This window comes from Corvus brachyrhynchos, unplaced genomic scaffold, assembly GCF_000691975.1.
Source record: "Corvus brachyrhynchos isolate BGI_N302 unplaced genomic scaffold, ASM69197v1 scaffold32, whole genome shotgun sequence".
Classification (NCBI taxonomy): Eukaryota; Metazoa; Chordata; class Aves; order Passeriformes; family Corvidae; genus Corvus; species Corvus brachyrhynchos.
This window is the reverse complement of record NW_008237919.1, coordinates 9,825,695-9,850,955: the sequence shown is the minus strand read 5'-3', so window position 1 is coordinate 9,850,955 and position 25,261 is coordinate 9,825,695. Positions and strand designations below refer to the sequence as shown.

The 25,261-nt window shown below is 40.9% G+C and overlaps 1 protein-coding gene across 1 annotated transcript in view; it reads right to left on the bottom strand.

Annotated features, from left to right (window-relative positions):
- Positions 1 to 10,013: 10,013 nt before the first annotated feature.
- The window catches only part of MSRB3 (methionine sulfoxide reductase B3), a 66,468-nt gene continuing 51,220 nt past the window's right edge, over positions 10,014 to 25,261 (bottom strand). The window contains exons 6-7 of the mRNA XM_008632794.2: positions 17,568 to 17,665; positions 10,014 to 12,606 (exon numbers count right to left, since the gene is read on the bottom strand). Of these exons, the coding sequence (XP_008631016.1) occupies positions 12,442 to 12,606; positions 17,568 to 17,665 (263 nt within the window). The 3' untranslated portion in view covers positions 10,014 to 12,441. The remainder of the gene's footprint in view (positions 12,607 to 17,567; positions 17,666 to 25,261) is intronic.

Below are 25,261 nucleotides of genomic sequence, written 5' to 3'. Positions count from 1 at the left end.
TGTTCCAGGGCAGCCTTCCCAATGGATGCCTTGAGCAGCAGGGATTACTCATCCTGCAGAAACAGCAGCACATGGCAACTTGCTGCTTTTGCCTTCTGCTGGGCAGAGGCTTTTTGAGGATGTGCACTTTTAAGGGATGCATTAATTTACCTTTCAAATGATTCGGCTGCTTTCTGCAGCTTTAGAGGCTGCATATAGTCTGGCTGCATCATCATAGGAAAATTGCTTGTTCCTGGTCAATACAACTGTAAGTTAAATCTCAGCTGTTCTCTGTGTAAATGTGGACACCAATGCTATGTAATATTACAGCTATTAAGACCCTTTTCACTACCACTAGAGTAAAAAAAAGTATTTTCACCATAACACTTGTAAAATACTTATGTGAAAATATATAGATCTGCCTTTTGATCTGCTTGTAAAAACCTCTACAAGGAGGTGTCTTTAAGGATATTAAAGTTTTTCGAGTGTTACCATGAATCTTAGAGCTTGCTATCTATTGAGATTAGCAAGTTTTTAAAGAGGGCTATGAAAAATCATTACAAAAATTCAAACCTGTGAGATCATGCTCTTCCATAACTTTGCAAAACACCATGCATTTGGATTAGTTCAAACATCTATCACCTGTAATAAAAATATTAATTGAAAAAAGCCAGTTCAAAGCAAGGCTTGCACAGAGCTTACCAGCATCCCATAGCACTCTGCGGTACTGAATCCGACAGAGTAACTCAGTGTTGTACAGAAAGGTTCTGTCTCTTGCTTCCACTAAAACCTCCTGCCTGGAAATTTCACTGTATCCTTCTAGTTCTTCTGCCACAAGAAACAGGGTTCCCTATCCATCTTCTCAACATAAGATTACAGTATTCTTTCTGGTCATCCGCCAGGAAAATTTGGACACAGACAAAGAAGCAAGGTTTGAAAGGAAATAGTTAAAATCTCTCTCTGACAGCTGCATAAGTGGGAAAGCAGCCTGTTCATTTGAAAGTGTGAGAATGAAGCCCGCTGTATACAGAGAAGTGGGCATTTGTGTGACTTCTTAGTTTAGACATGGTCCCTCACAAGGTCACAGTTTGCCACCATTCCACCAGCTCTAAGGGGCTTTGGAGCAGCTTTTTTGGGAAGATTCCGTAACTCAAGTTAACCCTGACCCAGAAAACACTAGTCCATTTCAATACTCCAGCTTTGCTCTCAGCTCAGTCTACATGAATCCTGTTGGGACTCCGGCACACTAAAAAAACATAGAAATGAGAGTGGGCCGACCTCTAATTCCAGGGAAGTGTCACAGGAGCCTTGTCACCATTTAAGGTCAGCTGCCTTCCAGCCCTCACCTTTAAGTTCACAGGTATGCTGGCCATAGTGCCTCTCCTCTTCCAACCCAGGCCATTTTTTTTAAACATTTTTTGAGTTTTGAGTATTCTGCAGCTGAGCTTCAGTCTTTGTCTTCTCTCATCTTTTTCTATAGCATACTTATGCTACCAAAAGATTAATGATAAACCTACTTTCAAAGGGACCTTAAAATCTGAGAGATTGACAGTCTGCATTAAATCTCTTAAGTGCATCAAGGTGGTTATCACAAGGGCCTTTTTGGACAAAGGCCTTTTCCATGCTTCCTGGCCAAATAGAGCTGGATACACACCTAGTAAGTCTGCGGGACACATTTTTTAAGAGTTTGCTGAAGTCGATAGCAGAATTTGTCCCAGGACAGCAGGGAGAGCAAAGTGTAGGGTCACACAGCATAAAGAATTTTGAAGGGGTTTGCAGGATATGGCCCTCAGGCATGAGAAGTGATCTTTTTGCCACATGCAGCTGAGGAGTCTCAAACAAATGGGCTCTGCAATATTGCTCATACAAATGGCATTGGGCTGCGGAAGCATGGAGGAACCATTTCTGCAATACGCTGTCAGCTGGCGAGAAATTTTGCAGGAAAGAAAGCGCACAGCAGCTCCCAGCTGCCTTAGGCTCCAGGCATCAAACCTACAGGCAGCCTTGCTGACACTACATAATTGTCCACAGGTAGGGTAGGCTGAATGGCACCCCTTGAATCACACAGTTTCATGTCTCTGGCAAATGGAAAAGCAGACATCAATAGATGATGAATATAGTGAGAATTGTATTCTAATTGGAAATAAGACGTATACTACCTTGTACTGGATCAAATAACATGAAGGATTTAAATGGCTGTGCTGAATAATTGAGATCCCAGTTGTATAATTTTTCCTATCACTTTAAAGTTATGCCACGGAACCAGAAATATTCCACTAATAAAAAAAGGTTGCTCATAAAAAAGAAAAATATCAAAGAGCCATTAATGAATAGGAACATTAGAGAGAGAAGCAGAATTTTCCCACTCCTCACCCCTTTTGTATATGCAAGTACTACTTTATAGGTTTTGATTCTTTTATAAAATTACAAACACAGAAAAATTCCTGAGAAGCAGCTAGTGTACTCATGTCAGATGTATGGTGATGCTGACAATTTCCCTTACTTTTCCACCCATCCAATTAGAAAGAATTGGCAATACTTGATCACAGTAACAGCTCCATCCAGCTGTACACTGGCAATTCAAAGCAGGAATATTCTCGGGGTTTAAGACAACTCCATCTGAAGGATCACTTTCTAAATCTAGACAGGAGTAAACAGATTCTACCAGGACTGTTTGTCCCCAGTGCCACACAAAGCAAGGAGCTGTAGCCACAGGCACATTCAAAGCCTCTGTGTCATATTACTAGTAGCTTGAAATTCAGACTATAGCCTCTTTGAAAAGATAGTACTTTTCCAGAAATGTTTATTTTACGTTTAGAGCTGTTATTGTTATTTCTTCTCAGTGGTGTAGAAGTCCAGTTGGAAGAGTTTTCTTTCCTCTGCATTGAAGCTGAAAATTCCTGGAAAGTCATGACAATATTCAGCATTCATGATTACAGAGACAGACATATTTCATGAAAATTGCATAGGCTTTTAATACAGGATTATGAATGAGCTCTAATGTTGAAATTATATTAGATTGGATTTCAGAGTGTATTTAACATATTTCCATACAGCAACCTTGGGATGTCTTTTCAGTAACAGTGATTATTACAGGCAGGCTGTTTTTTAAGAAAACATTAGTTCAAGGTGGACAGGGCTTCCTGAAAAATGTTGTACATCTTTATGGCTGATGTTTTAGTTGTTTTGAATTAACTTTTTTCACAGCCAGAATGAAACATTTCACCATATAATTCTTCATGCATGTCTTCAAACAAACCTGGAGCCTTTGCTGTGAATTTTTGAAACTGTAATACAATCTCAGGCATGAAAACTCTTTGTGAGCTGAAGCTGAGCATTTTGCCCCAGGTTATCTGGTTTCTCTCAAAATATAAATATTCTTAGGTAACGTCTGTCTTTTAAAAATAGTGGTTGCCCAAGGTGATCCGAAGTCATCTCTAAGTACCAACCTGTGAACAATCCCAGGCTTACTCTTTTACAGGCCTCCAACAGTTGACTGCCCAGCCCACAGATCTTGATAAGGACAAGCTGCCTGATCAAGTGGAATGGAGTTCGGATTTTTCTCTATATAATGACAAACACATTGAAATTATGCATTGCCCAGGAAGCATTTGGAAAGCAGAAGTCAGTGACTCATTGGGATCTGCCTGTACAAGCAATTTCTCTACCTGTCCTCATGGCTCTGGCCCCCTAGACCACTAGCTCAGCTCTGCCATTTTTCCCATTTTTCCTTCCTTACAGAAAGCAGCAGAGTTCATACTTCTGCTTTTGTCTGGAGCAGCAGTGGCTTTAAATGTAGTTAACTTGGCTCAAGGTAGATTAGGCTCAAGGTAACTGGGTATGTCTTGGGTGGTTCATGTAGTTGTCTCCTGGGGTTGCAGCCCTTGCCTCTCCATATTTACTCACTGCCATGAAGAGCACATGGACTATTGTGGGACGCCGATACTGCCTGCTATTTGTCTCTCTTTGACGCTGGTGTTAATCGGAAGTAAAAATACAGAAAACATTTAGATTTTACCAGTGTGAGGCAATGAAAGGCTTTCCTTCTAGCAAGTTTGATAGCTCTCATTAGTCTGCTTTAGTCACTGGAGAAAAGAGATGTGTGTTTCCTACACTGGTGAACACTCCCCTCACTTTTATACTGCTGGAAGAAATGTTTATTTTCAGGGCTAAAACAGTAATCCATTTACAGTGCATTTCTGAAACCAACCCTATTTTATTCATCTCACTTAAATGGTTAAAACTGTGAAACTGGATGCCCCAGCTTCTACTCCTAACACCTAATAGAGATTTTTTGAAGGGATGTTTTGAAGACATTTGAAATAGGAAGCCCTGCGCCCTATTCTCACAGCTGTTGTGAAACTCTAGGTGAGTCCACACAGATGTGGATTTTTATTGCAGTTTAACATTTCTAAATACCATGCTGGTTAGGAATAGCCTGAATCCTCTAAAACTGACTTTTATTTTTGCCCTCTAACTTGACCCATGGAATGCATCTACTAATTAAATATCAACAGGAAACAAATGTCTTCACAGAGGTAAAGTAGTTATCTATGGCAATTTTGGTTTGTGGTATAAAAGCTCGGATGAAAAAAAATTCACATACAGAAAGACTGACATTTTTAAACAGTATATATGAACTCATGCATGGCCACCCAGAGGGATGGAAATGGCTGGAGACAGATGCTTTCTCCTGAGCGGATTCGATAGGGTCTAGGAGACCGTGCCTTTTCAGCTGAGCTGTCCACAGATATGACAATTCCTGTACTCTTAGACAGAGCAGGCTTGGCCAGTCAGCAAGGAGGAGCAAAGCTGTGCATCCCGCTCAGTCAGCTTCAGCCCTGCAATGCCACTCAGAAGGGAAGCAAAACTGTATCTAAACGTGCCTCCATTTGTACTACTAGTAGGAACCTATCACACCATTTCTTTCTTGCCACCCAATATCAACTTCTCAAAGAATAATTTCTTCTCTTTTTCCACTGATGACTGAGAAGAAAATCTGACTTTGAGAAATCTCCATAGCCTCAATTGTAGAATCATCTGAAAGATGAAATCAAATACCCAAAGGAAAGCAGGAAAACCTACCATCTCACTTGGCGTCTGGGTGTAGGAAAAATTCTGCTCCACTATGACCAAAATGCTTTTAGATAAAACCCACTACTGGGCACTGTCTCAGCCTTTCAAGAAATCACCTTCCACTGTAAACACTGACTGCAGTCAACACAAAATATTTATTCCTCTCATCTGAGGATCTTCCACATGCTTTGAGGTACGTGAGTTCATAAGTGAGAAAACCAAATATTATCCCTGTTGCATGTCCATCTGTCAGATCTTGGATGCTCTCGCTCAATGTCATGGTGTCAGTAAGGATGAGCAAAGCTGCCCTTTGCCCAGGGTGCTGTTTGGTTTAAAACACCAGATTTGGGTGTTGCTAAAAGCACCTCCCACCACCAATGTCCTTGTTTTCCAAAGTAAACAGTCTCTGGCGTCTTGTGACCTGAACAGCCCCAAGTGTCTGACCTTGAAAAACAAAAACATGTTTCATTTGAAAAGAAAAATCTGCAGCCTAAATTATTTGAGGCACTGCTTTCCTTCCTCAGCAGGATGCTGGAATGTCCAGGCTGTGGTAGGAGCCGCTTATACACCACAGACATACACAGGAACGTATTTGCCCTCTAATGATATATTAGGCAATGGTTTTGAGTTGGCAGGCTACTAAAAGCCCTAGCCAAACAAAGATAAAATTGTAATTTATCAACAGAGAATACTGAATTCATGGTCATTGGTGACTGCTGGGACTGGTGGTAGCCTGCAAAGCTGAAGTTGACAACACAAAAACAACAAATTCCAGATACTGTTTACACTTTTCTCAGCTTTGCGGGGGAAAAAAAAGCTGTCTGAATTTTTTCCCCTAGAAAATGTTCAAACTAGGAACAAGATAAAATGATCACCTTTCTCAAAATCCAGTACGACAGGGCTCAAGCAGCAAAAGTGTATGAAAATACTGTGATTGCAACTACCTTCTGCAGCATGTAAAGGAAGGCATGCAAACAGAGCAGTGGGGGTGCATGCACAGAGGCAGCTGGGGCACTGGTTCACTAAGGAGTTAGCAGTGCTGGGCTTTGGTGGTACAGACCTCTCTTGAGAATTTGGTCCATGGGTTTTAGGACTTATATTCTCTGCACTAGTTATTTTGAGGACTAGGATTTTCCAAAGGCATCCTGTTCCTGTCAAAGATTTTAAGGATTCTTGAAAATATTTTATCTCAAGTATGTTGAGAAACCTTTCCCAGCAGTCCTTTTTATCACTTCAGATTCATAGGAGCTTTGTTTCACTAAAGTCAGTGATGTTAGACAGATACCAGAATGAGGTTAAGATTTAGGACCTATTTCTACAGGGTTTCACAAGTCTGTGTTATTTTAATTATCCTGAGTTAAATGTGATCTTAACAGTGCCATGATGGAAATCCATGCAGTTTCAGGCGAAGCAGAGGTGCAAACACCATGGAGCAAAATGCAAGTTCCTCTTTCCCACCATCCAGGTACCCTTCCATCTCCTGACTGATCTCTAGATGGAAACCAACTGTTCTTACAGCAAGGAATTCAATCTTCTCACCAGCTGCAGCATCATCACCACAGTGATTTCTGTGAACTGGTCCCAGCACCAACTAATTTCACAAAAAAACCCAGTGAACAGCTAAGAAATCACCAGGGATGCTGGCTGTTACAGACCTAGGGCAAATGTGAAGTGGAGTTCTGGAGGTGAAAGGATCTCTACACCATTACAGACCTTTGAAATTTCCCAGTCCCAGGGGTGTACTTTCATGGGAAGAAAAAGCTGTTTCAGATCACACCAGATATTTTCTGCACTGCCCAGCAGTTATACCTGAGGATGTTCTCCAGATGTTCGTGTTTCTATGAAACATACAATAATAGAGTTGTAAACTGGACGAGACAATACTAGAAATATAAGAACAAGGGCTCTAGGGCAGCCTGGAAAAACATGAACATTAACTATCCCACACACGAAATCAACTTGTCCTCTTTAAGAGGCCGACAAAGATGTATTTTATTTGCTTTTCTAAAGAACTGCTACTTTTCCCAGCAGGTGGGCACACACAACTTGTCACGGTTCTTATATTGCCAACAGGCAATTGCTTGTATGTTGGGGAACAGATACTCCTTTCACCTGGGCATACAAGAAGTGAAAAGTACAAGGTCTAAGACAAGATGAAGCCACAGTTTAGATAGTTTTTATTCCACAGTGAAAAGAAAATAATAATGTGTCATTGTCTGGAAAACTACAAAGAGCAACAACTGAGAGTGCACTGGCTAAGACATCTGCAGAGTGAAATGTCAACTGTTTGCAAGCTGTCTAACAAGAGTAAGACTGGAATTTGCAAATGGAAGCTTGTTGTCTTTTCTCGTCTGGAACCATTTCTCTTTTCTGATGGCTATATTGGCTAAGAAAAATGTCTGAGAAGGCTGGCTACAAGTCCTAGGATGTCTTCGGGGAAGGCTTCTGAGTGTACTTCTCCCGCCTTATTTGGCTGCTCAAGTGGGTCCTGATCCCAAAAACATGTGGACATAACTGAGACCTTTTTGCTTAGTACACTTAATACTACACTGGTAGCCCTGTGTAGAGTGGTTTCAGGGTGTCACCTGCCTACACTGCTTGGAGTCTGGCTACTCCAGTGACTTCACTGGGGCATGTTTGCAAGTATTATCTCACCTTCTTTTTTTTTTAAGTGACTGTAAGAAGAAGATAGTTGGGTGCTGCCATGGCTTTGCTCTGAAAAGCCTAGCCCAGCCTTGTGGTGTATGACTTCCCTTTACAATAAAGTGGGAGCAAGCCAGACTGGAATGTAGGTCTTCACTTATGCAGAATTAGACATTTTTGCAGGTTTATTGTGGGACCTGTAGGTGGCCTCATTTAAATAGTCAATAAACCAAGGAGTATTAGTTCAGTTTTCCAGTGTGCTAAGCAACATTTTTTTTTTACTTTACCGAACTTGGAAGCTGACGAATTTGCTTCTGGTGCCATTGAATACCCTGCCATTCATTCTGTAAACAAGTGGGTATAGAGCACACTGATTGCAATGCAGAAAACGCAAACATCTGTTTTGTTTTCATCCTTAAATTCCTTCAGGGATAGGAAGAGAGAGGGAATGATTTTGAAATGCTGAGTTAGGACCAGAAAAGCAGCCTGTGTCACGTATTTCACATTCCCTCCCAGACCACGGATGAAGACAAGAGGACTGATGGCCATACAGTGACATTTTGTAACAGAATGAACAATAAGAGAAAATGAATACATATCACAAATTCTATTAGAGAAGGTCTAACACAAAATCAGTTGGGTAAATGGACTGCAAAACAAGCTTAACTGAATTAAGACTAAGACCATTCAGTACAACTGAGTACCAACATTTGCATCCACACTTGGCATCATGCTTGTGACAATGCATTCTTTGCTGCCACCCCAACAGAAACCCTGACTTATGATGCTGTCTTATTTACATGCTGTAGTCACTGTGGTAAGGCCTCAGTTTTAAGTACTTCATATATACACACTGGGGTTTTGTTTTAGTGTATGATTCCTGACAGAGCTTGTGAAAAAGGCTTACGATTCAAGTGCCTTTTAAATATGGAAGCCATAAAGCTACTACAGTAAGAGAATCTCAAAGCAGATGGTTAGTTGGCCTTAGATAGTGTGGCTGATCCTGCCACCACTGCTTCTCCCATCCTGTGGCCGGGGCACCCTGGGGAACACCAGGAGCAGCTGGGAGAGTGTCTCTTACTAGAAATTTCTCTGGTTTTGAAGTGGTGGGGCACACATGTGTGTTAAGAAAAACTGCATGCCATGCACTGCAAGACACAGCCTGCCTTGATCTAGATTGGAGCACAGAGCCATCCCCTGTGTCTGCTGCCAGGGTAGCACCAGCAAAAGGACTGAATGCCTCTGAAGATCTGCCTTAGATCAGCACACCGCCTCTGGGTGCTGACAGACTGGCCAAGTTTTGCTGGGAGTACAGGGCAAAGCCACCATGGGGCATCCAGCTCTGCATCTTTCTTTAGTGGCTACAAGTTAGTATCTCATTTCAGAAATATCTAACTATTACAGTTTTGAGAGGGAAGTACAGTGGATGGGAGAGCCCCAAGGGATTAATTTTTGGACTAACAGGGATCATACTAAACTTGCAAAATAAGTGTGCAGTGTGTCATCTGGACACTTGGCAATGTTGGAGAACAATTAGCAAGGGATTTAATTTTGATGTAACTCTCTGGTTCCCACAAACACGAACATGGAAGCTGGTTTAAAAACAGCCTGCAACTTCTACCCCTCCCCTGCACCTATCTTTTAAAACCCCCTGCAGGGTTGATTTACCACATGGCATTAACCTGCTACCTGTGCAGTATTCCAGACCTTCATCCTTGGAGATCAAACTGGCAGAAACCTACTTGCCAGCTACACTCCTCCGCTGCAGACAGAGCCTGGGCACTGCAGGGCTCCTATGACATGCTTGACTGCCTGCAACCCACCACATCCCACACCGAATCTTTCGGAAGAGGCTAAAACTTCTGCTAAGGTAAAGTTGAGCCTTTCTCTAAACATTTCCTTGCCCTGTTGGGGCCTGGGTGTTTGTAATAGTCTTTTGAAAGCTGGTAGGTGCAAGGACACCTGGTACCCTGCAGCGCTGTGGCCCTGCCAGAAACCTACTGGACATAAGGCAGTGTATGTGTAATACTCACAGTAAGTTAGGGGAAAGCAAAGTAAAAGCAGTTCCCTAAGACATGCTGCAGTGAAGGATGCAAAAACCTGACATAAAACCAGATAAATAACAAAGCAGAACAGAGTTATTTATAAAGAAATTTATTTTATATTTGTGTACAGCAAGTATATGAAAACAAATTTGATTTGAAAAATGTATATTTGATTTTTTAAAAGTATTGAACCCTCTTGTGGAAAGGTTTTCATTATTAAAAAGGTACAGAAGGCTAAAATTATACTCAAATAATATATGTGTGTGTACGTATATATATATAAAAAACAAGTGCAATTTTATATATATATAGTATATATAAATAACGTGTGACTTACATGATTTTTGAGATATCTTATTTAAACATCTGAGTAAAATAGAGATATTAGAAAATATAGTTTGCTATTTCTACAGAGTTTGCATTCAGTTTTTATAAGCATCTAGACAGTGCAAAATTTAAACATACAGATATATTCCATTATTCTATACATTGTGCTCAGCTCCCAAGTTTCCTCTGTCACAATCATCACCAGACTGAATCAAATTTGGAGGGTTCAATACTAGCCCTTACTAGCATCTTCTAAGAGCAATAAAAGGAAATCTATCTTACCTTGCACTGCGCTGTGGTATAGCTTGTGCACGAGAACAATGCATTTCCTATATGAAATGATCTAACTCCCAGAGATCACATACACCTCACCATATTGACTCATTTCATTGCATTCCATATCCTGCAAAAATCAATCTCCTGTAGGACAGCATACATTACTGTGTTCTGAAGCTTAAGTAATATATTTCTTTAGCATAAGGCAGGAATATACTGAAATTTGATAATACTTAAATCAAACAGCAATCTGGAGTTAAACCACATTTATGTACCACATTTTTATAGATGCTGTCTTTTTAATGTTTGTGTCAGAACATGTGGTAGAGAAAACCTACTATTCTTTAAATAAGAGCAAGGGATAAAAGTAGTCCTTCCAGAAGAAATTGCTAAAACCTAACAACACAAGGAGAAACTCGATTGCCTTGAAACACCAAAGGTCAATCTGCACAACCTTTCCTGCAGCTAAAGAGCAATTCCTTGCATGGCAACTGGGGGAATACTCATATGAGTAGGTGCTCACTACAGCCCAAGCGTTTTAGCTGTAAATACTTATCATCCTTATTTGCATCTATTAAATGATAGGGTGCAGTATGTTTTTTTCATGTCTTTCTACTGTTGCTAAAAAAAAGGCAATTCTGACCATTCCCTATGCTTTCACAGTAGCTATATTTTAACTGAAGGGTGTTTGAACTTTAGATTCAAACTGCTACAATATGTTTATTATCACTGACATAAAAACCTCACTCCTGCTTCCATAAAAAACAGTTGCTTTGTTCCTACCAAAAACAAAATTGGATCCAAACATGTTAGTCACAAAGTTTGCTAGTAAAAGTAAATACCGTATTCATTAAGTCTCTCAGTGTTTAAAGGCAAAGTGGTGTTAGCAAATGCTGTATAGGATAGCTTAAAGAACAGTATTATGCACAATTCTAAGTGTTAGCCAACAAAATCTAAAAGCAGCTGTGAAAAACATCTTATGGGACAGTGAATTTTGCTACATGAAAACTTCTGGGGCTGTGACAGGCGTTTTTCAAATTCATTTCTTACACCAACGCTGTCACTCATGTCCTACACCGCAATTGCACAAATTAAAGGCTGGATCTTGTATGCCGTATGCATCCAGACCAGCTAATCTTTAAAACTGGATACGTCAGGAGGGTCTCCCTCTTTTTACTGCATTTATTCCTAAACTCCTTCTAGCAGAAGCTGGCATGTTTCTGAATCCTTGAAGCAACCGACAAGATAAAGAGCCTAATGTCATCCTTCATCTACTTCACTTTGCAAGTTTATCTCTGCACTTGCCCATATAATCACCCCCTGTAGATTTCAACTTTAATTCAGATTTGCGTTGCACTTGTTGAACAGGCCTCAAAAACAGACAAAGCCTCATTAGTAGCCTGCAAAAGTGAGCCGTACTAGTTAAAACCTTGATTTAAATACCAAAGAAAGGGGAAACACAGATGCTGAGACAACGTTTACATCCTCTCAACCACACCCTTGAAATTTTGGCAGTAAATTAGCCAAAGGATGGTTTTAACATCTCATCCATCTCTTTCAGTTGGGAAGGAACAGCCATAACTACAAGTTTTTGCAAGGTGCGGCTGATGCTGGGAGATGGTTGAATACATATGACCAAAGGCTGCATGCCTCACAAGTCAGAACAAAGCAGAGATGTGCTAGGAATTCAGGATTTTCTTATGCCCAGAACTTTCCTATAGACTGGAGATAAACAGAAGTCCCATTTCCCACACAAATAGGAATAGTGCTTAAACCTAAAGTAACACAGCATTAAGAAGAAACTAATAACTAATGATGTTAAAGCCTCTCAATTTAAAGATTCCCCAAAGCAATCTCAAAGAAAATAAGAAAAAAGAAAACCTGTGGACTCAGTCAATACATTTCTCAATCCAATTATACAGTAAATGCACTGGCAGGCAAGGCCTCAGTTCTGAAGAGGTGAGGAAGAAGAAGGATGGTGCAAAATGCTTTCATACATTTGAACATTCTTAGGATATAAGAGAGCAGGCAACTTGAAAACATTCCTTGTAAGCTGTGCGGGATTGATGCAGTTTTCTGCAGACTTTGCTTCATCCTACAGCTCAGCTTTGCCTGTTTGGGCAGGACTGGCATTACTGCTGCCTTCTCCAGCGTTGCTCTTGTCCGCTGGCTTGAAAGATAATGAAGCAGAGTTTGTGCAGTACCGTTTGCCAGTTGGGCGAGGTCCATCATCAAAAATATGCCCCAGGTGAGCACCACACTGAAACAAAACACAATAGAGTATCAATGTGTCTCTGTGCAGCTTGATGGCATCACTGTGGTGTTAAGCAATGACTAGCAGCTGCTCCCAAGGAAGCGCACTGGTGCCTACATGGCCCTTTCAAGTGGGATTTACAATCTACATTTATTTGCAGGAGTGATCCAGAAAGATGATCTTCTGAGATACCACAGCTGCCTAAGACTCCAAGCCCAAATTTCCTGGGTGTTTCTTGTCATGCCACTGCGTATGCTTGGATGGACCACCGTCTCTGAGGAGCTGCCTGTTTCTGTAATGATCTCACGGCAGGAGCTCAGTTAAAAACAGGGTGGTGACGGCAGCACTGCCCATGTTTCACGTACTGCTGTAAGGATATCTGTGTAAGAAAGGGACAGCCTCAGCTCTGGGCTCTGCTCAGCCTTCAGCCATCTGCTATACCCCTTGGTAAAAAAACATTAAACCTTTTGGTGATCCTGGCAAGGACCTAAAACATTGAAGATATTCTTTGGAGTGTGCTCTCACACTTTTTTTTCCTTTCCCTTTCTATAGCCTGGCACTCTTCTGAGCATCAAGGTCCTTCTGGGTGCACTTCTTGCCCCTAGAGGGGATGGAGCTCAGCCTACTCAACTCATAATTTCTATAGTATATATGCAATAGGGACAGGTGACTGAAAAAGACCTGTAGTGTAGATATGTAAAATATTTCTTAATTAATAATCTTTGTCTGGGAGTAATTCTAAATGATGCTGAATTTTGCTTTTTGTAAGAAATATGAAAGTACAAATGGTCTGCTGCCACTTTTGCTCTGTATGAATCATACCCAAATACTTGCAGTGCTACTCAGGATGAACACTACTCATCCTGTACGTAGGAAATGTAACAGTCCTTTGCTTTACAAGGACTGCTTTACAAGTACAATATTTTGAAGAAGCTAACCCTGCTGATCCTTATTCAAAAATTAGGATTACTATCATTGCCCATTACAGATGACAATTAATCTGGATAATAAGAACTTCTTGTAATTAGTCACTTAAATTCCACAGGTTACTTTTTACAGCCTGCCATGAGAAATAAAAAAATAAAACCTTGCACTGGAGAAATATTTATCTTGAACAGGGAAGTCATGCTGCTTTACCAAAGAGTCTCGGCCTTTCAAGTCAATAGCTGATCTCAGTGAGAGCTGGAATGATGTAATTGAGATCACAGACCTGCTCGTGGGCTCACAGTCAGACAGCAAAAATTAAAGACTGCAAATTATTCTTAACATTTAATTAATTCATAGTATTTCAAATACTTAGAGGCAACAGCGATTATTCCAAACTCTGAATGAATTAGTGATGGCAAATCTCTACCCTGTGGTTAATGTGTTGCTAATGTTCTCCTGCTGTTATGGCCTTTAATTCACCAAAGCAGCAGGAAAGGTGTCTGTAGAAGCAGGCAAAGTCTTGCCTCCAGGTTAAACTCCCTCAACAGACTGAAAGGCTGGGGGAGGCTCTCACACCAGCTAGGTGGGACAGACTTCTCATTTAATGACAGGTGAAACAATAATCTTCACTGCCTCCAGGAGCAGGGCAGGTAGAAACTTCAGTGTTCCCACCTGTTAGTTGCACCCATGCAGACGCATCCCATGGCAGACTCCCTGCTCCTGAAGAAGTGTCACTGAGACAGCCATGGCAGTCCACCAAGGATCCCAATAACAACTGAGGGCTTCTAGACCATGGTATCAGCAGGATGAGCTCCCACAGGAAATGGAAAATGGCATCCATGACTGGGTTAAGCAGCAGCTGCTCAGCTTTGTAAGGAAGTAAGATAAAATATGGGAAATAAGCAGAAGGAAAAGGAAGTTGAATGGGACCTAGAGAAAACTAAGCTTCGAGTCTTCTTCCTGAAAGACTGCTGTCTTGCCACCCTTTCCTCCATTATCCACTGGTTATTCTTTTTATCATTTTCCTTTATAGTGAAGGTCTTTTTTAGGTTAGTATGCACAGAAAACCTGAGCTGTTTCTGAAAGTGGGGTATCTAAAAATGAAGCATTTCACCTGGCTATAACCATACCTTTGGGGGGAAAAAAAGTTTAAAAGTAAGTGTCCCAGAGAGAGTACTTTTCTAAATGCTCAGCATCCTAATTAAATCATCTCATCTCAACTAAGAGTGCTTCAAAACCTCCTGGCTGGAAGTGTTAAACAGATCTTTTCCAGACTAACATTTAACAAAAGATAAATCATTCCCTCTCTACTGGACAGAAACAGAACAAGAGAAACTGCAGAGAGAGATGGTCTGTAGAAGTAATATATTCATATACAGACTACAAAGACAATCTATCAAAAAGGCTTTCCTCACAAAACCTGAGAAGCTGTGTGAGAGTCCAAGGTAGTCTCATTACACCTTTTTGTGATGTCAGAATCACAGCAGGATTGAATTACTGGAAAATTTGTTACCTTTTGAGATTACCCCTCACCAAAAATTTATGTGGCGATTCTCTGTATAGAGGACTCTATAACTCACCTGCCCTAAACAGAAATGCAATTCAGTCCTTTGTATCACAGTATAAGAAACCTGACACTCGTCTGAGATTACAAAGGATGAATTGACTTTACTGTCCTCCCCACACATAATAGGTGCTGACCATTTTTCTAAGACATATATACATGCCTGAAGACACTCTGAAAAAGAAACAATTATCTGTTGCGGCCTTGCACATAAATATATTGTGCAGAATACACTGGGACAGTGAAATGGTTAAAGCATTCCAAGTATGTGCTCAGGAGCAGGAAACGGGTGGTCACTGCTAACTGTCAGTATGCTTGGATCTCCCAAGCCTCCTGGTTCTAATATGCTGCTGGGAGGCATGGAAAGCAGCTTGCAGTCAGTTGCTGTAGTCAAGAGTCCAAGTTATTGGTGTGCAAACACTACTCCTGTAACTACGGAATTTTATTCATTTCTACAGGTACAGATAGTAGCTAGAGAGACCACAGGGAAAGGGACTCTTTAACAGGACAGAGGAAAAAAAGAGATGCAGCCAGTTTTATAGTATTCCTTAACTGCATTTGTATTAACTTCTACCTGTCACTAATCACTGACCTTTTAAATACATCTAGGGTGATGCGTTTCCAAAAAACTGTGGAAGTTATTTCTAGGATAATCCCATGGATGAATTTGATTAATATTACAGTGGTTTTTCCCATGTGTTTGCTTTCTATAATGAAGAACATTTAAAAATATTTTTTTATTCTCTCAGACAAGTGGGAAGGACTTTTAAAGAAAAATCAACTACTTTTTCATCTGCAAAGGATTAATAAGGTTTTGGGTGTGGGAGTTGGTATTTCCCTTCAGTTCTATCAAGGTCTGTCATATCAATACCACTGCTTTGCAGGTTGCAGTAAAACTGCATTCTTTTGCAGCTGCATGTATGATTCACGCTCCTAGGGCAGCTACACAATGCAGCAGTATTAGCTGTGCTGAGCACTGGCTGCAAAGATGCTCACCACTCCTCAAGCTGTTTTCCTGTGTGACTTGATCATCTGTGAGGTTACTGCCCCAGGAAGCTGGAATAGCTGGTAGGAAGTTGCTATTGGATTACACAGCAACCTTGATCATATTTTTTCCTTCAGATTTTAGTTTTGCTTTGATTATATGGCATCTGCATGTGACTGCTGCTAATATTGCTGGTCTCAGGTCTGCTAACACTATTTTGTTTGGCAACAGGTAAACGACATTCCCAGATTCCTTGGCCTGACCACAGGCCTCCTTGGGCTTCTCAGGAGCTCTGGCCATCTCCTAAAGTGTGTCAGCAGATACAGGCTCAGCAGGTTGGAAGTAAGCAGATTTGAGCACTATTCAGGCCTACTAAGCAGAGCTGAAGAGACTAAACTGCATTTTTGATTACGCCAGTAACCACTGGTGAAGCACGAACTTCCCAATCTGCAGTCTCATTTATACCTTGCTAGCAAATTTAGGGAAGTGAATATTCCCACATGGAGATTCCCATGGATCTTCTAAAGCATATCATCAATGTTAAAACTTCAGAATTACGTAGTACACATGACAAACTAGCAGACATGCTAATTTGGCCATTAACATATTGGGCCAAATGCTCTACGCTGACTGAAGTTAATGGACACTCTTGAGAAGTTTCTTAACTCATTCTGAGCCTTATATATGAGGACTGACTGACTACTAAGGATGCATATTGTCAGGGATAAAAGTTACCCCCCCCAACAACACCGTCTGGAAGAACACCATATTATCACTGCCCAAATGAACCTGCTGCTTCTCTCAGGAGGAGTTTGAGCATGTGGAGCTAGAAGACTGCAAGCTGCTGGGTACAGCTGCTGAATACCAATGCAGCAGCTTCTCCCTTTGCTAGGTAATGACTGTGCCATTCCCTTCACGGAAAGGAGGGGAGCACAAAGCATGAGAGAAAGTAGAACAAGACAGATAACGGAAATTTTGGGCATGTTTTGAATGTCTACTGACTTCATTATTACAGCAGATGGGATTGTTTGAGGCAGCCATTAGGACTGCGCTGGGAATGAGCGTTGGGAATGAGTTAGCATGGATGCACAGTAATGTAGAGTGATGGAATCAGCACACCGACAGTCGCTCCACTGCTTTCGACTTCTCTCAACTGCTCACGTGTGGAGTCAGTCGGACAGGCTCAGGCTCAGGAGCTCCTTTGAAGAGACCCTCTCCAGGAAGACTATTTTTGTAAACTCAGCACCGAGTCCAACCATTTACATCTGCTCTGTTAAATCTCACATGAGACAACAATGTGCATTCCAACGATCCCTTTGTGCCTTCAGCTTGTTCCACCCAGCTTTTATACCTACAACCCATTGTGCTCTCTCACAATGATTACTATTTAATAGAACTGAAAGGTTTGCAAATCTCAAGGAAAGCACAGCACGCTGTAATGGTTTTTGCAGCCTTTGCCATTGGAATGGTCTGTGTGTGCTGCAAACTAACCTGACTGCAGGATATTTCAATCCGATGCATCCCATAGGAGAAATCATCGTTGAAAGTAATTGCATCGGGACTGATCACATCATAAAAGGAAGGCCAACCTGGAAAAGAGGAACAAGATAGGTAAAAAAAGAGGGTGTCTTTGTGGCAGATAGCATTGCAGAAAGCAGGACAGAATCACACTTTGAAAAATGTTTCTCTCACTCCAGAGCATGGAAATAACGAAATGGAGATTTTTTATTCCAAATCACTTAGGTACTTTGGTACTTCCCCCTCAAATACAAAGTTGTTTACAGAAAAGAAGTAATGTTGCCACTAGCTGCCCAACTTCCATCTCCACAGGGATTCCTGCACTCCACCACAAGTAGCAATAGCAGTTTAGCTCAGGGACAAAGGTCCCAGGTAAGCCAATTCAGCTTTAACTACCAGTTAAAAAAACCCACAGGTTCTACCCTGAAGACAAACAGCAAGGCTTTATGGAACACAAACGCTTCTGCTTTTGCAATATAAAGGTACTTAAAAAAAAGAGTTCAGAAATTGCAGTTTGGAGCCCCAAAACATGCCTTAACCTTTGCCTTCAGCAAGGCAAGCCCCAAAAGGATGTGTGCAGATACACATTAGAGGCAGTGAGATGATTATTATTGTGTCTCATGTCAAAACAGTAACGAGTGCTTCAGATCAGACATGGACAGGTGGAATCATAACTATGCCTATATTAGACACTAGTGGATGATCTGCATGTGGTCTGCATGCAGGATAAAACAACTGCACTCACTAATGCACATGTTCAATGCAGCTGATAGCTGAGCACTGAGCTGCATGACCTGACACCAGATGATGATGAGCTGTGTACCTGACCTACCAGTAATGGCCACTTACCAAAATAATGACCTTCCACCCTTTAACTATTCCATGCTAACTCTCCCCCTCTCCACAACACAGGTAAACAACAAGGCAGGTCTATTTGGTGACCCAGAAGATATCCAATACTCAGTAACTTTTCAGCCACTCCACAAAAGCCGTCATAATGCTCCATTTCCTGAAGCAGGGTTCCCACATAAGCACCTGACAGGCTTTAAGGTCATGTCAGCATCTACCAGTGCCCATCTGAAATCTCACCAGCTATCTGTCCTTCTCATTCAGTCTCTTGCCAAATATAACACGTGCGGGCAGCTCTTGCTCTCTCCCTGTATTACACATATGCCCAAGAACAGAAAATTTCCTAGTTTCTTCTCCTAATATCTGTTAAGCTTTTGCTACTGATGATTTCATAAAATGACTTGCAATAAGCTATTAAGAAACACAGCAGCAGCTGTGAATCACTGCATGCAGATGAATAAAGAATGCATACAGCTTTCCATAAGAAAAGTGAGTAAAATTTTCTGTACAGTAAAAAGAGATGCGGAAGCTATCAACATTTCTGAATGCGGGTAGAGAAAATGTGTAAACTGGAAAAAGATCCATACATCTTCAGTTGTATCTTAGATTATTAAATATGGAAGAACATTTATTAGGATATAAGCATAACCAACATACTCTTTTAAACAAAGAAATGCTCAGAAATGTGTTTCTCCTCCTTTTCGGAACACACATACAGTAGCACTTCTAAGCTACCTGAAGGCATTGCAAGCCACAAGTCCTAAGCTCCCAAGGTGCCTACTACTACCACAAGTGTTTCCACGCCAGAACTCATTGCAGAAATAAGAAGAGTCATCCCCCTCTCTCCAATTATTACAAATGAAAGAGTTACAGACAGCAGGCAGACTGAGGAGCAAGAACCCTGAACAGGGAAAACATCCCACAAGGCAGGAACTCAAAACAATGCAGCAATGATAACTGTAAAAAAAACAATTTATAAATTCTTCCCCTCATGCAAAATGTTGCTGTCAAACAACTACCTTCACAAACAGAAAAGGAGTAAGCATATGACAAGTTTTGTAAAAAGGGTTATCGTGTTGACAGAAAAATTTATGTCTTCTAATTGGTGGCTCCTTTCCAACACCATTTGTCATCTTCTTAGCTGAGCCTCTGTCTAATGAAAATTGAGGTCTTACATAGAGCTAGTCAGAATATTTTTAATGAAGCCTTTTTTTGTTTTTTTAATAATTTTGCAAAGCAGACATACCAGTTTGCCCTTGTGTGATGGCAGAGGAGTTTCAAAGAGAGAGCTCTTTGGAACAACCAACTATGTGATCATGTGAAAGCCTTTAGAGAAGGCAAACTTCAGGGCTGCAGAAATTCTCAAAGAAAACCATGCCTCCTTCATTATAGCAATAAGGGGGAAGCTTCAAAGACTGCAACACAGAGATTGAAGCAATCTGTGTCTTGCTGAGAAAATTATCTTGTGAGAAGAGTTTGAAGGAGATGTGTTTATGTCAGCTTTGACATTAAGAAAGACCATCCATCCCTCTTTCTCTGGACTTCTCCTTTTGGTCTTCCCATTCACCAGAGAAAAATTATTTGCTTTGGATGCACTCCACGCACTTTTGAAAAATGAAGTAATCTGAAAGCTATATAAACAGGCAAGCTTCTCCTAAAGTAGTCTTTGTACCCAACTGGAGTGGCTTCAGATTAGACTGTCAGTTCATGCTACATGTGTTCCAAAGGTTCCACCACTGTCACATATGGTCCCCAAGAGAAGGAGTAGGAAACAGACCTCCACAGTGTGTACTTTTAACTCCCTGCCAAGCCATCTCATTGTGAGTAACATGGCAGGCCAGGCACCAGCACTCCCAAGACAAACCACTAACTCTGTGAGGGTTAACTGAAAACTGAGAAAACCTTGGAACAGAAAAGGTCCTGAAGGGCACAGTGAGACACACCGTCACTCTGTTGACCTTGAGAGGAAGATGAGTGAATTGCTCATTGAGTTGATGAGCCAGACTCACCAGAAAATCAATCCTCTTTTGCGGTCTTATTTCCTCTCCTGAGCTAGTGTGGAAAACCCATCTGATAATTTGCTAAGCCTTCTCACACTAATTTGGGTACTTCAAAAGCTGCCAGGAAAAAGTTGTAGCAGGAGTAGTCTGCTTGCCTGCATATCAGGCAACTCCCAGTGGTGTGGAAAGCCAGCCATAAACTCTCTGGCTGTGTAAGTGGTAAATGACCCAGCAGTGGCCTCCACTTTGCAGGCCCCAGGCCACTTCACCTGTGTCCCTGGCTGCAGCCCCTCCACTCCTGCCCTCCTGCACTCCTGCCTCCTTCCTGCTGTAAAGCTGCAAAATGGTTGGCTACCTCTACATTTTAGGCTGGTCTTAGCTGTGCATTAAATCTTCAGCCCACCTTTGAAGGCTATCTGGCTACTTGTTAAAGGCATGTTCCTGTAGGGATAGGAGTGAAGATGACCATTTTGGATCTCTTGTGCTTCTGCTAAGCTGAGAGAAACAGTAACCCTTAGCACTGCAGAGGCTGAGCACTGGTGGAGACCCTTTGGTTCTGAGACTCAACCCTCCTTGGGTGATGGCCTTCTGACAAGTCTAGCCCACATCTGATGGGCAGCAGGAGCCAGGTTGTTGTCTTTCAAAGGAGGTAAAACATACCAGCTAGGAAGAAACAGCTTCTGGAGGAAAGGGGCAAAGGGTAATTGCAAGAGACAAGATGAGGGTGGGAGGAGTTTCCCAGATGAATGAACAACTTCAAATGACATTCACATTTTTGTGTGTGTGAACAGCAGCTAGAGTTTTGTGAATACATTTATCCTTGAATGTAAAGTTTAGTTTGAGGGGCAGTACGACACAGTAATGACCGGCAATTTTTATTGCGTTAGAGACATCTAAAATGGGTTCATTCTTAGATTCACAGCCACTTTGCACCACACTGGCAATATAAACAGGCTTTAAAATAGGAGGTCATTGTGTTTGTGTTCACTCCAACCCTTTGCATGGGAGTCAGACCACTATGTCCTAAGGGCCAGTTTCTGCTAAGTTAATAAGCAAGCCACAGAGATGAACAGTTCTTCAAATAAACAGTAATTATCATTTCTTGGATCTAAAATACACTAAATAAAGCAATGAAACTTTCTTCTGTCAAGTATTTAAGTGAAAAATGTGTGTAAACTGAATATTACTAACAGATCTTTTCTGCTCCATCCTGCATGAGTAACAGAGAGGATCTTACACTGCTGGGTGTCACACATACTGAGTCATGTCCTGTTCTTTCTCCTTCTAGGACATCCCCCAAATATTTTGTAAAAGCTGTGCAGCATTTCTAAAATTCACTCCACACACCCTCGCCAAAACGGAATCTTTTGTTTTCCATAATGGTTCCTATTCTGGCAAAGAGGAGACAGTGGTTTATGCCTCTTCATTAAAGAATGCTTTCTTTCCTGGCACTGGGCAGCAACACAGAAGGACAGGGAGGAAAAGAAATGCTGAGTTTGGTAACCAATGCTGGATGCTGCTTTTGCCACTCTGGGCAGAGGGCTTCAAATAATTCCAAAGAAGCATCTTCTTTCTACTTTCAGACCTCCTATTCCAGGTACCTGATTGAGTCTATCTTACTAATAAGCTACCCACGGCAGGCACCTATACGGGCAGCTGGTACAAGGGGGGTACCAGGACAACTGAGCTGCAAGCACACAGCAGTCCCAGAGAGCTGACAAACTGAACAGTCAAACTGAGATGCCAGAGTAGTTATAATGCCAGAGGAAGGCAGCAACAGCAAACAGTGTGCCCATAGTCTAGAGCCCATTTTGCCTTCCTGATACAGATATGAAACCCCAGCAGAAATAGATTATTTCTTTCACATTAACCTAGGAAGCTCTAAAACCCCTTATCTTGTGGGTTACTCCAGGATTCTTTCTTGGGGCAATGCTGACCTCATGCAAAAAAAAGAAAGACATTTTGTTCCCATAAGCTTTTGGAAAACAGTCCAGCTGCTGATTGATTGATCAATTTCAGAAGCATCTCAAACCTCCCTCCAGTTTTGCAAGTTTGCACACATTTTATTGTAGTTAGATCTCAAACTTCCTAGTAGATGAAAGCAAGCACTTAGACATCTAACCATTAGAAAGTGCGTCTGTAATTATTTGCAGAAGTGAAATGGCAGGTTGCTTTTGAAAATCAGCCCTGCTAGGCTATTTTTTCCCCTATTCTGAAGTAACATGGCTTTTGACATTTTTTTGAACAGCACAACTGCAATCCCAAAGCATGTAATGCTGTGACATTATTCCTGTTTCATACACCTGCCGACTGGAGACCTCCAGTTTTTCAGTACCTGTGATGTCTGTAGTTGTTTTTGATTTTAGATCCCAAGGAGATTAAATTCAACCTGCATTTTATCATTCTTTGCTGTAATTATTCCAAGCATTTACTTCAGTGAGTTATTTACAGATGGAGAAGTAGGGGGAGATGGAAGATGTTAGAACTACCAAATGGCACCAGATGGAAAGGAGGACCTTGACCTGAAAAATACCTTGTTTCTCTGATGTGCTGTATTTTTAGAATTCTGATTCCCTTTTAACCTAATGTGGATTAATGAAAACCCAAAGGCTTTTTAAGGTAGAGTCTCATCATTTATCTTCACTGAGAAGCCATGTCTGTGTAAAAACATAAAGCGTATTAGGATTAAAAAAAAGGTAATAAAGCTTGTGCTTTGAAACTGATGTAAAGCTGAAGGGCCTTCACTTTTTTCTTACTCAAAGGTTTATTGAAACAGAATCTGAAAGACACAGGCATCCACAGCTGTAGCTTCTCACATAAAAGTTTAATGTAGAACTACAAAGTGACATGTTGCTATTAAGTAGGATGCCAGTACAGATACAGGGCGCTTTTTTGGCTAGCACAGAACATCCTGCATTATTTTTCATAATATCATATTCTTACTTAAAATTATTTCACCATCAGGTAGCACTTCTTTCTGTGGAGGTTCATGTAATTTACCCAAATGTAGCTAGAAACAGAATCAGGCACTGAAGCATTCTTGTTCACCAGCAAACAGATTGACATTAGATATGTATTCCAATGGAAAAAAAAAAAAGGCCATTCCTTTCCAGCACCATGCAGATACAAGAAGGAAAACACGGTACTATTTTTCAGCAGACTATGCCAAAAGAGCATCAGAGTGGTAGCTAGGCAGGGGTTGAAGGGAACAACACAAAGACAAAATGAAGCTTAATTTTGGAAGAAAAAGTAAAGAGAGAGCTTCTCTCTAACACTACCTGTCTTTAACAGAAAAGTTGGGCTATTGCAGTAGGCAAATACCATACTAACAGAATAGTGTGGGAAGGGAATTTTTCAAAACAACTAAATAATAGCAGCTTTTATGAGACAATCGTCACCTGTTTTTTCCTTTAAGTTTCTCACTTGGGAAATAAAAAAACGTGAAAGCCATGAATAAAGGTGGTATTTGTTTTCTTCCTTTATAGCACTCTGAGCATCCAAACAACCTACCATAAAACAGCATATGCAATCCAGATTTATTTCTTTGTTAGTGGGAGGAGGTTATATTTGTTTAAAATGATTGTTAAGGGACATCTGAAACTTAGCATCTACAATTTCATTTGACATCTGAATTTTTCAGAACAAGAGTGCCCCTGATGTCTCTTGAGCAATAAAAGCATGGGGCCTACTCTCCTTAGCAATTAATAACTGTATCACAATACTGCTCTTGCCCTCACTGCTTCCTTTGTGCTTTCACTGTGATCTAAAATACTGATAAATACAAGCTGGTTCTTTTAGAGCCTTCCTCTGTAATATTCAGCATCTTGAATGTACAAGCTGCTGCTAAAATCTACAGGTAGGCAGGAGCTGGGATCTTCCTCCTGTCTGCTTACAAAGATTGAGTTACTAATGGTTTCTTTCTTGGTTCAGGTTCAACAAAACTACTGAACCTAACTCACTTCCTCCCAAAGGACAGGTTTCTCCCCTCATGTGAACAGTGTCTCTTGTTACTTTAAATCATGGCTAATGTTTTTAAAAATATATCTTACACATAAGTCAGCTGTAGATCTTCAGCATCAAAGGAGCCAAACAGAACTGCATGAAGCAGTGTAACCTTAAGCTATAATTTTAAAATGCCATCAAGAAATCTCTCAAATAGTTTTTAAAATTTACTGTTGACCTAATAACCTCAGTCCAAAGCATTCAACTTTGAATAGTTGTTTTTGTTTTCCCTCCAAAAGCACAATTGGTAAAACAAATGTATATATTGCAAAATATCTTGAAATTGGTATACCCATGAGTTATCTGTGCAACTCACTAAAATAGCTAAAGATTTCATATAGGATGAGTAAATCAGGATAGCTATAGAGCTGGCTGGCCTTACAATGGAAGTGATTTAATAAAATTGGAATCCTAATGCAGTATGTTCACAGAGAAAGTAAAAAAACCACAGAAAATGCAACCTTGTAATAATCAACATCTGGCACTGAAATGAACAGCAGTCACAGATGAAGTACATATGAAATCGAAAAAATTTTCATGGGGTCTTTCGAGTAACCCTCAAATTGTTTGTTGAAATATTTTCCTTTTAGTATTGTTATGCATGTCTGGAAAATAAAGTTTGTAAAGTACAGCCAGAACTCAGCTGCACACTTAAACTGAAACTACAGAGGTGACTGAATTAATTTTAATTCCAAAAAAACCCCAAAGCCTGTACTGTCTTCCTTTTGGAGCTATATTCCTTCTATGAACCTCCTTCTATAGTGCCTCCAGTACTGAGTGCTGTAGCAGACAAGCACTCTCCTCATTTCAGCTGGA